General features: G+C 45.4%; 1 protein-coding gene across 1 annotated transcript in view; it reads right to left on the minus strand.

Moving 5' to 3' along the window:
* The window catches only part of RNFT2 (ring finger protein, transmembrane 2), a 28,241-nt gene extending 12,107 nt beyond the window's left edge, over positions 1-16,134 (minus strand). Inside the window, exons 1-6 of the mRNA XM_083717432.1 lie at positions 16,083-16,134; positions 13,285-13,738; positions 8,387-8,865; positions 5,732-5,808; positions 5,139-5,239; positions 1,585-1,738 (exon numbers count right to left, since the gene is read on the minus strand). Of these exons, the coding sequence (XP_083573558.1) occupies positions 1,585-1,738; positions 5,139-5,239; positions 5,732-5,808; positions 8,387-8,865; positions 13,285-13,367 (894 nt within the window). The 5' untranslated portion in view covers positions 13,368-13,738; positions 16,083-16,134. The remainder of the gene's footprint in view (positions 1-1,584; positions 1,739-5,138; positions 5,240-5,731; positions 5,809-8,386; positions 8,866-13,284; positions 13,739-16,082) is intronic.
* Between the last annotated feature and the right edge of the window lie 52 nt (positions 16,135-16,186).

A 16,186-nucleotide genomic window follows, 5' to 3' on the forward strand; every position in this document is an offset into this window, starting at 1 on the left:
AAACAGCAAGCAGGATCCGAGCACAAAAGCATCTCTCCATTTCCTGTGGTTTCCAGCAACTGGTATTCAGAAGCGTTGGTGCCTCTGACCTCGAAGCTGCTTACATTGAGCCAGACCCCTTGGTCCATCTAGCCCAGTGCTGTCTACACAGACTGGCAGTGACCGTCCAGGGTTTCAGACAAGGAGGCGTTCCCCAGCCCTACCTCGAGATTCCTTTGGGGGTGGAACCTGGGACCTGCTGCATGAAAAGCAGGTGTTATACCACAAAGTTTGGACCCTTCCTCCCTGCAGAAAGATTCTGTTCTCATGGCTTGAAACAAAAGGCTGAATTAAGTAGGCAGCTACCGGGCCAGACCGTTGGTCTGTCTAGCTCACTGTGCTGGAAATTTTATTTACAACATAACATAAACTCCCCCACCCCCCCCCCAATACAGAAAACCACCCTCATTAAATGTGAACATAACATACAATGAGCATAACATACAACAATACAACCAAATAAAAGACTTCCTTTATCCTGTATCTGGCCTCCTTATTTACTTCTTATAAGATGTTTCCTTTATGAATAATTATTAAGATTTTTCTAATTATAACTTTAATATCCACAAAGTCTCCTGCAGACATTAATCGAAACAAGTCCAGGTGTGTATTTTAGGGCCCTGTTTTGTGGAGTGTTCTCTGCATTCATGCTTTTTGAAACTCTTGTCTAGTGTGATCTCTAATTGCCTCTGTTAATCTAGCCAGTTCAATATACTCTAACAGTTTGTCTTGCCATTCCTTTTTTGTTGGCACAGTTTCTTTTTTCCAATTTTTAGCCATTAGGATTCTTGCCGCTCCTGTGGCATAGAGGAATATTTTCCGATCTTCTTTTGCTATACCTGTGTCTGTTATCCCTAGTAGAAAAGCTTCGGTATTTTTCATAAAGTTATACTTAAACTTTTTTTTAAGCTCAATGTGGTCCATATTGAGCGGCAGTGGCTCCCCAAGGTTTCAGGAAGGGGACCATCCAAGCCCTACTTAGAGATCATAGAATTGTAGAGTTGGAAGGGACCCCAAGGGTCATCTAGCCCAGCCCCACTTCAGTGAAGGAATCTCAATTTGATCATCCAGGAGCTCATCTGCAGCAGCATTGCTGGTCATTCCCCAATTGGTCAGGCTCATTTGACAACAACAAGAAACTGAGCCTTAATGCCTAGTCTTGTGGAACACACTGCCACTAGAGATCCAGCAGGTGGCCTTTGTTTCAACTGCGTGCTGAAATCTTTTCCATCCTGTCTGATTTACAGAGGCAATTAACAACATGCCTTCGCATAATAGTTAAACAGCTTCTGAATTTAACTTTCATGTACAATTGTTGCAAACCGCTCTGATTTTTTATTTGTTTTTTAAATAGCAGAATATAAACAAACTCTTTGGATAACTAAACTCTTTGGAACGAAAAGGATGGGAGCCCTAGCCTGATCCACAACACCAGATCCCTCCCCATGCAGAGGCAAAAACCAAAATAAAATCATCTTAAAAATAAGATCTGCATCCCAGTCAGAGTGAGAATAGAACTCTCTCTCTGACTCTCTGTCTCTTTACCTTTGATTTCACGGCAAGTACAATTTTCGGCAACGCGACAACCAGACACTTCAAACCGATGGTGAGGTATTTGAGTACAAAGTCTGTGATCCCCACAATCCACATCAGATCGAAGAAATCCAGCTTCTCCAAGTTGGGTCTCAGGAAGATGAGGCTGAAATGGGCAGGACAGGAAGAAGCAAGTCATTCATTCATTCATTCATTTATTCATTCATTTGAACACTTTACACACCAATTCACTTAAACAGTCCACTAAGCGGTTTACAAAGATACAGCTTCCTAAACCCTGGTTTGAAATTGGCTCGTTTCAAGAGAAGCAGAGTTAAGATTAACTGCAGTTTGCTCAGTTCAGATAACCCAAGAAAATTCAAAGCTTCTAAATTCATTCCAGATGTTGCGGAAACAGAAGGGGGAATGGATGAGACTGCTGGGCAGCAGGGTTCCGGGAGGAATCTAGTTTGTTCCCATCATGCTAAAACATGGGTAGGCAAACTAAGGCCTGGGGGCCGGATCCGGCCCAATCACCTGCGGACAGTCCGGGAATCAGCGTGTTTTTACATGAGTAGAATGTGCCCTTTTATTTAAAATGAATCTCTGGGTTATTTGTGGGGCATATGAATGCATTCATTTTTTTCCTTCAGAATACAGTCCGGCCCCCCACAAGGTCTGAGGAACAGTGGATTGGCCCCCTGCTGAAAAAGTTTGCTGACCCCTGTGCTAAAACATAGCTTTATCATGACATTTAGGCAAAGTCACTGTAAAAGGCAATAGAAAGCAAAGCAGGAACTAACATATTTATCGCACAATTCTTGAGAAACGAGATTTTCCAATAGGCAGTGGAAAAATGAAATAGTAGCCTGAAATCAATATAGACGGCACACTATAGAAGAGGAAATAAATGCAAAAAGACCTTAGCAATCCTAGATCTATCTATCTATCTAGAATAAAACTCTGTTGAACTTGAACTTACTTCTGAGTATACGTGTGTCTGATTAGTATGGCAGGAGTTGATCAGTAAGGAAAAGAATAAAAAGGGTGGACATGTATGGAAAATGTCATATTTTTCTAGAAGAAGTTGTTGATAATGTCTTGATCACTTACAATTATAGCAACGGCTATTTGTATGAATAATCAGTTATATTTAGATCAGTTTTTAAGCATGCAATACTTTTGTAATACTGTTGTGAATTTATCATTTTTTTTAAAAAAGGAATCAAGGAACATTCTTCTCAATGAAGACTGAAATCTCGCCACATTTTTTTTTAAATTAAGTTTTTCGTGGTTTACAAAAGTATGAGCATTGTCTCTTTTCTTGTGTTGTAACGCCTTTTCTATATATCAGCTATATACAATGTGAGACATTAGTGTTGTTTTGAGAGTCTATTGTTCTGCAGAGTGTGGTCATGAATCTAAATAGAGAGGGGAATTCCCCCTGTTGCAATCACACAGAAAGAGAGATTTGTAGAATAAGAAAATAACAAAATTGTTTCTTGCAGGAAGTACATAATTTGGATGGAAAATTTTAAAAGTCCAACAGCCTATATTTCCACACTTTACTTTGCTGCGTATTTTGTGGTTTTAAATCTCTGCTGGGCTTCTCACACTAGAGTACAGTGGTACCTCGGGTTAAGTATTTAATTCCTTCCGGAGGTCCGTTCTTAACCTGAAACTGTTCTTAACCTGAAGCACCACTTTAGCTAATGGGGCCTCCTGCTGCTGCCGGAGCACGATTTCTGTTCTCATCCTGAAGCAAAGTTCTTAACCTGAAGGACTATTTCTGGGTTAGCGGAGTCTGTAACCTGAAGCGTATGTAACCTGAAACATATGTAACCTGAGGTACCACTGTACTTGCTCCAAAACTGGACCTTGGCATCCAGTAAATTCTCATTTGATACCTTTTTTCTGCCTTGCCAACACACAATCTGGAGGTCCTTTGCTCCATCTGCTTTAACCCCAGGCAAACCCGTTTCTGCAAACAGAGTTGCACCCACACTTCCAACAGCAACTGAACAATCTGAAGCCTCATTCCTATCACATTCCCAGGACGGTTAAGCACTGGCTTTGCTTCCTAATTAGGCAGCGACTGCGGGATATGGTTTCATGCTGGGTGGGAGCATCAACGAGCTTGTTTGCGAAGTAAATAAACAAATGGATTGGGATAAACAGAAATCAAAATACTCACAATATGGGCACATCACAATGGAAATTAAACCCTAAAAACAAAAAACAATCGAAAATGAGAGACCTCCCAAAATGAAAACCTAGCAACACAGAGATGGGAATGAAAGAAATTGATTTTTAAAAAGCAAACAGGCAGACACACACACAAATGAATCCACAAATAAATTAGATCGGGGAAACGGAAAGAAAAACAAAAACAAAATAGCAAATCTGAGCAAAGAGAAAGTCAACCAAAGATCCAGGCTGATATCTGTGCTTTCTAAGTATATGGGGTGAAGATAAAGCACCCTTCCTACCCACAAGACACCCCCCCCATTTCTATTAGATGCCAAACATCACTCAGCTTTGCAAAATATACCTGCGGATTCTCATCCAGGGCCCAGAATATCCAGATTAAGAAATGGCTTTATTTTAGATCACAAAGCCCAATGCTATGATTTGCACAGTGGAACCCATCTACACCAGCAGCCTTACACCTCTTTAAACAGCCATCGCTTCCCTCCAAAGAATCATGGGAACTGTAGTTTGTTCAGAGTGCTGAGTTGTTAGGAAGACACCCCCTCCAAATCTCTTCAGAGAGCTACAATTCCAGGAGTGGTTTAATAGTCAGTCCCCTTTCCCAGAGAATTCTGGGAATTGTAGCTCTGTGAGGAATATGGCGGCGGCAGGGGAGGCGTCTCCTAGCAACTCTCAGCACCCTAAACAAACTTCCTTGGGAAGAAGGATTGGTTGTTAAAGCACCCCGGGAATTGTAGCTCTGTGAAGGGAGAATAGGGAGAATAGGGGGTCTTCTGAACAACTCTCAGCACCCTGAACAGCTATAGTCACTGTGGACAATGCTGAGCTCAGGTGCAAGCCTTTTTTTGTAGCAGTAATCACACACCTCTTGTTTGTCGCTCATCGCAGCCATTTTGTGCTGGCACCCACATTTTCATCAATATATGAGCATGGGGACACCTTTTATTTTTTACCAAAAAAGGAAGGAAGGAAGGAAGGAAGGAAGGAAGGAAGGAAGGAAATGAAACACTGGCTAGGTATAAATAAAAAATTATTATTATTATTTAGGTGAATAAGTGGTCTGACTCGGTGCAAGGCTGCTTCCAATGTTTCAGACGCTGGAGAACTCCAACTCCCATCAGTGCCAGCTAGCATGGCCAATGGTCACAGATAGTGGGAGTTGTAGTCCAGCAGCTCCTGGAGGGATGCAGGTTCTCACACTCTTGTTTATCTGGCTGTGAGCTTTCTCCAGGTCCCTTCCAGTCACACACAAGCAAAAAAAAAGTGTTTCTCCCCCTTTCATTCAATCCCTCCTTGCTCTTCTGATGAGCAGCTGGCTACCTGTTTTTCTCAAGGGTCCAAGCCGTTTTGCTTACCTGTTGTACAACTGCTGGGAGCTGAAAGTATACAGCAAGTACAGGGTGTTTCCTGTGAGGAAGGCCAGGATCCAGAACACCACCAGCACAGACCGCTTTTCCTGAGGAGAACAACAAAAACAGAAAGCCCAATATGTAATCCCAGAGACTCCAAAGATAGTTCTCATTAAGACTACCAACTTGCTGTATGAAAAAAAGAACTCCAAGACTGCTGAACCTACTTATCCCTGTCTCTGCTTTCATTGCCTGTGGTGAATTTTAGACTGTAGATTCCCTGAGGCAGGGATGGGTCTTCTCCAGTTCTAAGGAAGTTCATAATGTAAAACAAAACAAAACCCCACACTTTTTTGTTATGTAATCACAGAAAAATAAGCAGCAAAGTTCAGCTGATCTTGACATTGCTTGTTCCCAGTGCCTTTCTATGGAGGATGTTCCTATTGGTTTGAAACCTATCTTAAGAAAGGAACTCCTCTTAGCCCTTGGGCTTCATTATGCCAGGAGTCCAGAGATCTCCCTTCAGACCCATCCACCCCACTGCCAACCACCAACCACTGTCCAGAGGACCCTTTGGGCATCCCTGTTCCGCAACTCACCTTCAGGGACACCTGTTCTCGAAGAGTCGAGTTTGCATATGCGAATGTGCTTGCCATGCCGATGCACAGAGCAATTCCTACAGAGAGAAAGAGAAACACAACCTGTACATCTACCACAGGGGCCACCAACCTAAGGCCCATGGGCTGGAAGTGACCCGTGGAGGCAATTTGACTGGCCCATGAGCTGCCCCAAACCGAGCCACCTGCCCACCGCACTAAACCACTGCGGCAACTCGCTTCCACGGTGGCTGAAACCGCGTCTGTACAGACGCCGAAAATTGTGGGTGTTATGTACTGAAGTTGTCACCCTGGGCCAGCAGGGGGATACTGTAGATAGTTCAGGTCCACATATGCAAATAAGGGATCGAAAGTGACATTCAGTGATTGGATAGTTACAGAAAATGGTTACTGTTGCGTTCTAGTGGAGCTCTATATAAGCAGGCTGGCTGAACCCTTCAGTTCAGTTCTGTTCTGGCCTGTGAATAAACAAGAGCTGTTTGAAGAATCACTGTGTCGTTTGATATGTTCACCCACAACTTAACAGCGGGCACATGCACGATCCAGCCCACGGAGGGATCTCCGTGGGACTGATCCGGCCCAGGCAAGATAAACCTTGCTGACCCCTGATCTAGCACAACAAACAACAGTCATGTCATCCTGTGCTCCTACACAGGGGAAGCAACCAACCCCATCCAAATCCTCGGTCACCATTGTGAGAGCAGGGGTGTGGATGGGAATCAGAACTGTAGCTACAGCGGGAGTGGGGCTAGCCAAGGTTTTTTTGCCCCGGGTGAAGCCTCCAGAGAGACGCCATTGAGGCTCCCAGCCTGTGTGTGTGTTTGTGTGTGCAAATACACGGGGGGTTGGGGTGTGTGCCAACTAGGTCAAAGACCTAGGTGAAATAAAGCCTAGTTTTGCCCCTGGATGGAATACCGGTATTTCTTCTGATGTGTTCAGTGGCACAGTGGTCCGGGGTTGCAGGGGGTCAAAGACACCATTACTATCTCTCCAGTAGGGTCTCCAGGGGCCTACAGCTGTTCAGTCAGCACGAAAGTAGCTTTTAATCCACTGAGATTAAGTCTTTTCACCCTCTGTACGGAGTGGAGCCAATCGGAATGAAAGGAGGTGAGTCAACAGAGGTGAGCCACGGAGGATCGGCTCCTAGGGTCACTCTGGAGAAGGTGTGTGGAAAGAACCCCAAAAATGAGTTGTTCTATACGCCCCAAAGCTAAGATTTAGGAACACTGAAAGCACCAGGTGCTTCAGTTTCAAGGGGATGGTGCGCAAGTCCTGTTACATATATAATGGACCTTCAAGGAAAACACAACTGAAGTCACTCCGAAAGAAGATATTGTAGCACTCCAAACCACTTGCCTGTGTGCATGCACAGGAAATATCAGACCTCGCTGAAAGGACCCCTTGAGATTATTGCATAATTCTAAGATTATTGTATTTTGATTATGAATATTTTATTTGGAGGAATTAATTATAAAGAAATAAAGTAATTCAGAGCAAAAAGTGGGGGGACGTGAGGAGGAAAAAAGAACAAAGATATGTATAAGAAAGTGGGGGGGGGGTATGTGTACAAAAATGCAATGTAATATACCCCCATACATTCTTATATAAATTGATATACAGTCGTACCTTGGAAGTCAAACAGCCTAGTTCTTGAACATTTTGGCTCCCAAACGATCGAAACCTGGAAGTAACTGTTCCACTTTTTGAATGTTCTTTTGGAAGCCAATTAGTCAACCGGGCTTCCGCGGTTTCCAACTGGCTGCAGGAACTTCCTGCAGACAATCAGAAGCCGCACTTCGGTTTCAAATGTTTTGGAAGCCAAACAGACTTCCGGAATGGATTCCGTTCTACTTCCAAGGTATGACTGTAGTGTTATTATCCTAATACATATGTAGATGTCAATAGCCTCCTTCATTCTGTATAAACTCATTTCAAATGTTGTCATATTTATCCAGACAAAAGCAGCGAGTGTCGTCCTAGAGTCAGTCCATTGATTAACGTGTATCCTATTTTTATACAGTCGTTCCTTGGAATCTGCTCCGGAAGTCCATTCAACTTCCAAAACGTTTGGAAACCAAGACGCAGCTTCCAGTTGGCTGCAGGAGCTTCCTGCAGCCAATCAGAAGCCGCAGAACCTGCGTCGGAAGTTTGGGTTCCAAAGAACGTTCACAAACTGGAGCACTCACTTCCAGGTTTGCGGCGCTTGGGAGCCAAAACGTTCGAGTTGCAAGGTGTTGACTTCCAAGGTACAACTGTATTGTAAGATTATTGTATGATCTTGGAAGGTTGTATAATCACAGAGGTGTGTGTGTGTGTGGTTGTGACTACCATGAAGGCCCCGAACTCCTGGATTTGCTGCTACACTACAGTGGTACCTCGGGTTAAGTACTTAATTCGTTCCGGAGGTCCGTTCTTAACCTGAAACTGTTCTTAACCTGAAGCACCACTTTAGCTAATGCGGCCTCCTGCTGCTGCCACACCACCGGAGCCTAATTTCTGTTCTTATCCTGAAGCCCTATTTCTGGGTTAGCGGAGTCTGTAACCTGAAGCGTATGTAACCTGAAGCATATGTAACCCGAGATACCACTGCACTGGACTCACCAAGTTCTTACATTTGCTCCAAGCGTCGAACCTTACCAAGCTTATGCTGGAAACAGACTTTCGCCAAGAGGATGATAATGAAGGGGAGTCCCTTCTGCAACCAGGAGACGACCGCTTTCAGCTCCGAAAGAGCAGGGGCTGGCGTCCCAGGCTGATCCTCAGGCCCCTCCTCGGTGTGTCCGTGGCGGTCACCGCCGGCCATGTGCAGCAGGGAGGAACCGCGCTGGTGGCTGTGGTGGTAGTGGTGGGGCTGCTGCCGGTGGTGGAAGGGACCTCCTTCTGGCCGGCTGGGCCCCTCCTCCCGCGAGGAAGGCATCTGGATGAACACCTCCCCGCCTCCCGCCGAGGACCCCAGGACCAAGCTGGATTGGAAAGGGGTGGCTGCGATGGTGCCCGACGGGATGCCCCCCAGTCCAGAGAAAAGCTGCTGCGGGGAGGGAGCTTCCGTCTTGAGACCTTCGAAAATGCCGCCTTCATCCACACTCGTCTCGGAGGAGATGGTTTGACTCCGGCTTCTAGTATAAACACACACACATACATCCAAGTAATAATACAGTGGTGCCTTGGCTCTCAAATGCCTTGGTTCTCAAATGCCTTGGTACTCAAACACCTTGGTTCCCAAACGCTGAAAACCCAGAAGTAAGTGTTCCGGTTTTCAAACGTTTTTCAGAAGCCAAACGTCCGATGTGGCTATTGTTTCTGGGGCACCTGCACCAATTAGAAGCTGTGCTGTGCCTTGGTTTTTGAACATTTCGGAAGTCAAACGGACTTCCAGAATGGATTAAGTTTGGTGCTTTTGTCTTTGCTATTTATTTTTCAGTTTTCGGTTAAATTGTTTTTGTGACTGTGTGGAACCCAGTTCAGCTACTGATTGATAGTGTGACTGTGGAAATGGATAAAAGCCCCCCATCCAAACAATGACTATCATCAGTGCAGGTAAGAAAAAAACCTGAATTTTAATTTTTATCATCTACAATATTGTCTTACTTATTTTATAGTACAGTACATTGATTATTGCTTTCATTTTATGGATCAATGGTCTCGTTAGTAAAATTCATGTTAAATTCCTTTTTAAGGGGTTGATTTTAAAAGTCTAGAATGGATTAATCTGTTTTGCATTACTTTCTATGGGAAAGCACGCTTTGGTTTTGGAACGCTTTGGTTTTGGAATGGACTTCCGGAACGGATTAAGTTTGAGAACCAAGGTACCACTGTAATAATAATAATAGTAACAGGGAAAGAAAGAATCAGATTAAACTAAAATTTGGTTAATCAGGTGCTAGCTCGAATGTAAGGAAAAAACTTTCTCCTCATACACCCGGTTGATTGCTGCAGTCTGCGGGAAAGTCTCTCTTGCCAGCTCCAGAGATCTCAGAAGCCCCTTGCTCTGCGGTAACTCCAAGAAGGGATAATTTCATTTTTAAAATAATTTTCATTGGTTTTACAAATACAAAGTACAGTACTAATAAACACAAACTTCACAAGAACATATCTGTGTGAGGAGATTCTCCGAATACTGAGACGTCCCTCCATCCCCTCCAAGGAGTCTTATTTTAAACATCTACAACTGCCTATTCTTCCATACTCCAATGTTTATATCAAGCCATATTGTCCTTAATATTCTTTGCACTACAAGCAGGTCAAAACCCTGCTCTTGTTTCTATCTGCTTACAGTGGTCTCCTAAATAACTTTTCCCTATTCTTTTATAACAACATTTTCCCTATTCTTTTATAACAACAGCCGCCCGGATGTTATTAGCCCAAAGTTGGAAAGAAGACAAAGTCCCTACCAGAGAAGAGTGGCAAACCAAGCAGATGGAATATGCTGAGGTGGCAAAGCTGGCTGGAAAACGCAGAAACCAAGAGGACAAAAACTTTATCCAAGAAGGGATTTTAGAGTGTCTAGCCCTGCTCTGCAGGGACGTGGGTGGTGCTGTGGGTTAAATCACAGAACCTAGGACTTGCTGATCAGAAGGTCAGCGGTTCGAATCCCCGTGACGGGGTGAGCTCCCATTGCTCGGTCCCTGCTCCTGCCCACCTAGCAGTTCGAAAGCACGTCAAAGTGCAAGTAGATAAATAGGTACCACTCTGGCGGGAAGGTAAACGGTGTTTCTGTGCACTGCTCTGGTTTGCCAGAAGTGGCTTAGTCATGCTGGCCACATGACCCGGAAGCTGTACGCCGGCTCCCTCGGCCAATAAAGTGAGATGAGCGCCGCAACACCAGAGTCGGCCATGACTGGAACTAATGGTCAGGGGTCCCTTTACCTTTACCTTTTACCCCTGCTCTGTGAAACAGCATCCCTGTCAAAATACAACAGGCGCCCAGATATATACACCTTCGGAAACAACAGCATTTTGGTTCCGATATGCTTTCCTAGCTGGATAAATGGGTCTGTACCACTTGTTAGGGTTTCAGTTTTGCTTTAAATCACAGGATCATAGAAATATAGGGTTGGAAGGGGCCCAAGGGTCATCTAGCCCAACCCGCTGCAGCGAAGGAATCACAGCTAAATGCATTTGTGGGTTTCGTGGCTTTAATTATCTCACGAGTAAATCATCTCGGGACTGTGGTTTAGAGGGGGGATTGAGAAAGTAATTGGAAGAAGGAGGTGGAGGAGGAGAAAGATATTTCAAAACACAACTTGTTAAAAGGAGAAGATGATCAGCAAAAGTCTGAAGCCACAAAGAGACACATGGGAGCTGCGAAATCTCTCCGGGTTGTGGATCCATTCCCTGCGCCCCAACTCCTCCAAGTTTAGAAACGATGTGTGCAGCCAGGCAGGCCCCCTATGGAGTTCACCAGCCACACTGGACCTCTTTATCGACTCCAAGCATCTCCCAAGTCACACAAAGCCACTGCTTCTCAGCTATTTTTATAGCTACTCCTCAAAGGCTAGGTTCACACACAAGACACACAGGGAAATAAAACGGTGAGCAAGATACTTTGTCATGTGGCTTTATGCCCCCACCTCCAAATTAACGGGGCAACTAATCAGTTCTCCCAGGGCTCAGGAATTAAAAAATAAATCACAAACACAGACATCTCCATGCTCTTCCCTGGGAACATGTGAACCACGTACAGAGCATCTCAATTGCCTGGTGAGGTCGCAACAGCCCGATCCAATACTATGGGGGTCCTCTAGGGTAACACTCCCATAGGAGGCACCCAAGAAAGGCTTGGCAGAAAGACTTCTATCTTTAAGTGGGGGGGGGGGAGCAGTTGTGCATTTACGGTTCCTTTTAACCTGACACGGCTGACTTTGCTTTGTGACATGGATTTTTTTAAAATTTTGCCGCCACGGCCATTTCAATAACACCTCTGAAATCTGCCAGCAACCAGTCAAAAACAGCACAGAAAAGTCTAAAAGAAAATATTTAAACCAACAACCCACAATATAAAAGAAATGCAACAAAACCTCTTGGAGGCTTTTGTGATGAAGCGGTGTTTACAAAACTCTGTGCAACGGCAACAGGCAAAGCAACACAGGCACAGGCCGAGTCCCGAGTCCAAAAAGGGTTCTGTTTTTACCAGTTTGCTCAATGAGGGAATTGAGGGTGACAGCGAGGCCTCCACTGGCACCAGGTTCTATAGGTACGGAGCCACCACCGAGAAGGCTCTGCAGCAATGTTCTTCAGGCCGTGCCTTCCATAGAACATAAGGGCTCATATGAAAACAGGCTGCAAGGTCTGCAGGCTTAGGCCATAAAGCAGAGAACCTGTAGCCCCCTGGATGTTGTTAGACTCCAGCTCCCATCAGCCCCAGGTATCATGGCCAATGGTCAGGGACAGTGGGGGTCGTAGTTCCCCATTCCTGCTATACATGGCTTGGGTCCATTTGGATACATAAAGAGCCACCTTTTCTTTTAGAAACCTATGTGTTGTTTAAGGCAGCACTGAGAGCCAGTGTGGTGTAATGGTTAGAGAGCTCAGCTAAAATCTGGGAGACCAGGGTTCAAATCCCCACTCAGCCACAAAGCACATTGGGTGACTCCGGGCCAGAGTCTTTTGTCTCTTAGCCAGTGTTAGAAACTCAGTTACATAAGTTAGACACCAAATGGCTCTGTAAACCAATGTTACAGTCACCAAAACAGAATGTCCAGTTGCCATTTGGGGGCAAGATAGCTCTAAAGTCTTATTTTTCAAAGGATGGACTGACTGATTGATTCTCATTTAAACATCTGGCTAGTTCAGATGACAACCTTGAGCTACGTTCGGAACTTTGAGAACTTAAAAGAAGAAAACTAACTTGATCCAGGGACAGCCCCCATATCTATTGGTCTATTCCAACCTCTTTTTCTTAATGGACCATTCATAACATTAGAATATTCTTTGCAACTGTGAGCAGGGCAGTGGGGTGAAGACAAGCTACAACAATTATCTATCACATTGTTCACTGCTCCCACTCAAGCTGCACAGAAAAAAACATATTGGTTCCTGAAATTTTGATTGTGCAGGTAAAATAGAACAGATAGAATTCTATAGGTTGGGGTATTAAGTGTGTGAAAACAGGCAAGATCCGATGATCCCCAGGCAGGCACCTCCAGATGGTGGAGACATCAGAAGCCATCCTGGCACCCAGGCATCTTCACTTGGTCGCAAATGGCCATTAGCCAGGTGCAAAATGCGCCTGGCACCTGCCTAACTGTGAACAATCCTCTTAGCCTAACCTAGAATTGTTGTGGGAATAAAATGGAGATCAGGGGAACCACATATGCCACCTTAAGCCGCTTGGAAGTGTTTACAAATCCAGTAAACAAACTGTGGCCTTTCAGATGTTGCTGTGGGACTCCAATTCCCATCAGCCCCAGCCACCATGGCCAACACTCAAGAATGATGGGAGTCCAACAATATTTGGAAGGGCACAGGTGTCTCTACCTGCATCCCTAGTGAGTTGTTGAGATAGAAGGATGCCGTACATTTAAAACAGAACTAACCTTTCAGGAGGCAGGCTGTCCGTGATGCTGCTGTGCCGTCTCTGCATCTTCCTTAAGACTTTAAAACACAACACACTCAACATTAACGTGGCAGATCAATGGTGGCAGCGAGGAAGTAGTGGCAAGGATTGGAGAGACGGCTGGAGCACAGACGGGGCCCCCATTCACTCAGTGGCAGGGAGCGCAAAACTCTTACTGGGAAGGCTGGACAAAGACCGTACCGCAAGGCAACGGGCGCAGAGCAAATCTCGGAAGCTCCACAATAACAGCGTCCAGGAGAAACAGAACTCTGGAGGAAAGTCAGGTCCTATCCTTTAGGTCTGTAGCTGCATCAAAAGCTGACGACCACACCAAGTTTGTAATGCAAGGAAGGGAAGCGGTCCCTGGAGAAAGTGATGGAGAAGTGGTGGCTGGATTGGATCGTCAACTGCGTGGTTCTCCAGATGTTGCGACCCTGAGAGATTTTGCAAAGGAAAAAGAAATGAGGCAGGAAAAATAGGAAGGAGGGGAGTCAGAAGACAAAGGGCTTCTCGCAGCACAGCACCTTCCTAGGCCACAATCATACTGCAAAGTGATTTGATACCACTTTAAATGGTTATAAAAAGGTAAAGGTAAAGGACCCCCTGACAGTTAAGTCCAGTCGCAGATGACTCTGGGGTTGCGGCGCTCATCTCACTTTACTGGACGAGGGAGCCGACGTTTGTCCGCAGACAGTTTTTCCGCGTCATGTGGCAGCATGACTAAGCCGCTTCTGGCAAAACCAGAGAAGTGCACGGAAACGCCGTTTACCTTCCCGCCGGAGTGGTACCTATTTATCTACTTGCACTTTGATGTGCTTCTGAACTGCTAGGTTGGCAGGAGCTGGGACCGAGCAATGGGAGCTCACCCCATCACAGGGATTCAAACTGCTGACCTTCCGATCGGCAAGCCCTAGGCTCAGTGGTTTAGACCACAACGCCACCCGCGTCCCCTTAAATGATTATGGCTCTCTGCAAAGAATTATGGGACTTGTAGTTTATTTAGGGTGCTGAGAGCTGTCAGGAGGCTCCTATTCCCCTCCAAGGGCTTCAATTCCCAGAGTTCCTTGGGAAGAGGGGCTGACTGTTAGGCCACCCTGGCCAAATGAGCATTCCCTCTCCCCAGAGAACCCTGAGAATATAGTCCCGAGATGAGGAACACAGATCTCTTCTAGTGCTGTTTTAATTTGTTTGCAATTTCATGACCACTGTGTATTTTTCTTTTCTTTTTACATTTTATAGCATTGCTTTGAAAACATTGTGCACCATCCAATGAACTTAGAGGTTAACAAATGGCAGAAGAATGTGTTACAAATAAATAGAGAATTTTAAAAAGCAATTCACAAATACTTTCAAGGAAAGCACAGACAGCAAAATACAGTTACTGATGCAAAAGTATTTCCAATACAATGCTATAATCATGGAGTGACCTGCAATAGTCCAGACTGGATTTCAGTTGCGCCTGAAAACCTGAGACAAGATGCATCTTCTCCAGATAGGGTCACAACTGGTATGTTGGTTAAAAAAAACAAAAACATGTCCTGCCCATCACTGTTACCTGAGCTTCCCAGTTAATGCCAAGTCTAGAATTCTTCCCCCTCATTCTACATATGGTTCTTAGCTGTAGTTTTTCACTGGAGGTGAGTGGAATTACCTTGATAACTGCAGCACCCTTCATCATACTTAGGATGTGAGAACATCATAAAACCCCCCTGCACCATAATTCTGGGAGCTGTAGTTTAAGGGTGCTGGGAATTGTAGATCTGAGAGGGATAAACTAGAGTTCCCAGCATTCTTTGGTGACTGAGAGTGTGTGCTTTTAATATACAGTGGTACTTCGGGTTAAGAACTTAATTCGTTCTAGAGGTCTGTTCTTAACCTGAAACTGTTCTTAACCTGAAGCACCACTTTAGTTAATGGGGTCTCCTGCTGCTGCCGTGCCGCCGAAGCACGATTTCTGTTCTCATCCTGAAGCAAAGTTCTTAACCCGAGGTAATATTTCTGGGTTAGCGGAGTCTGTAACCTGAAGCGTATGTAACCTGAAGTGCCTGTAACCCGAGGTACCACTGTACCACCTCTGAAACAGGAAGAGGCCCTATTCCAAGACAGACCTGTGGCCTGTCTAGCCCAGTTTGTAAACACTGACTGGCAGCAGCTCTTGGAAATCTCTCCCAGTCCTACGGACACTGGGGACATGAACCTGGGACCTTTTGCATGAAAAGCATGTGCTCAACTGCTCTTTCCCCTTGAACGCTCCCCTATCCATACAAACAAAATTTATCCCTGCACATGCAAGAACAAGCAGGTCAGGATTCTGGGTCGAGACTCCTCCCCGATGGGCTGGCTGTTTACATGCAGGTCTATATGTCCCAAACTTGGTAGGGAGGAATATACCCTAACGCCAGCAGCTAAAACAACAGCCTGAAGTGGTCCAGGCTTTCCACCTCAGTGAGATCTAGGCCCTTGATCAAAGCATTGGCTGTTCCTCTGTATTTAGAGCGAGAGATAAACATGGCATGCAACACTGGGGTGTCTTGCTGGTTGGTCAGGGGCATGAGATGGGGGCGCAAATGAAGGGGGGGCAACCTTAACCCTCCCAAGCTTAACTTCCCCCTCCATCTTTCTTTACTCCTGGCTTATTTTTATTTTCCAACCAAGAAAGGAGACGATCGTCTTGGAACTCCCAGCCACCCATAAAGCAAGAGAGCAATCAGAAATGAATGGAGGAATAAAAACATACACCATCGCCATCCCTCCACGCCTGATGGAACATTATATTACCTGGTCCCCGGGCTGCGAGGCGGATCGGCCCCTCCCTCCTTGCTCCTCCCTCCTTCCCTCCCCCGCGCTCCCCCCCCACGCACGTGACTTCCGTCTCCACCCCT

Source organism: Podarcis gaigeae (assembly GCF_964106915.1).
Source record: "Podarcis gaigeae genome assembly, chromosome: 16".
Classification (NCBI taxonomy): Eukaryota; Metazoa; Chordata; class Lepidosauria; order Squamata; family Lacertidae; genus Podarcis; species Podarcis gaigeae.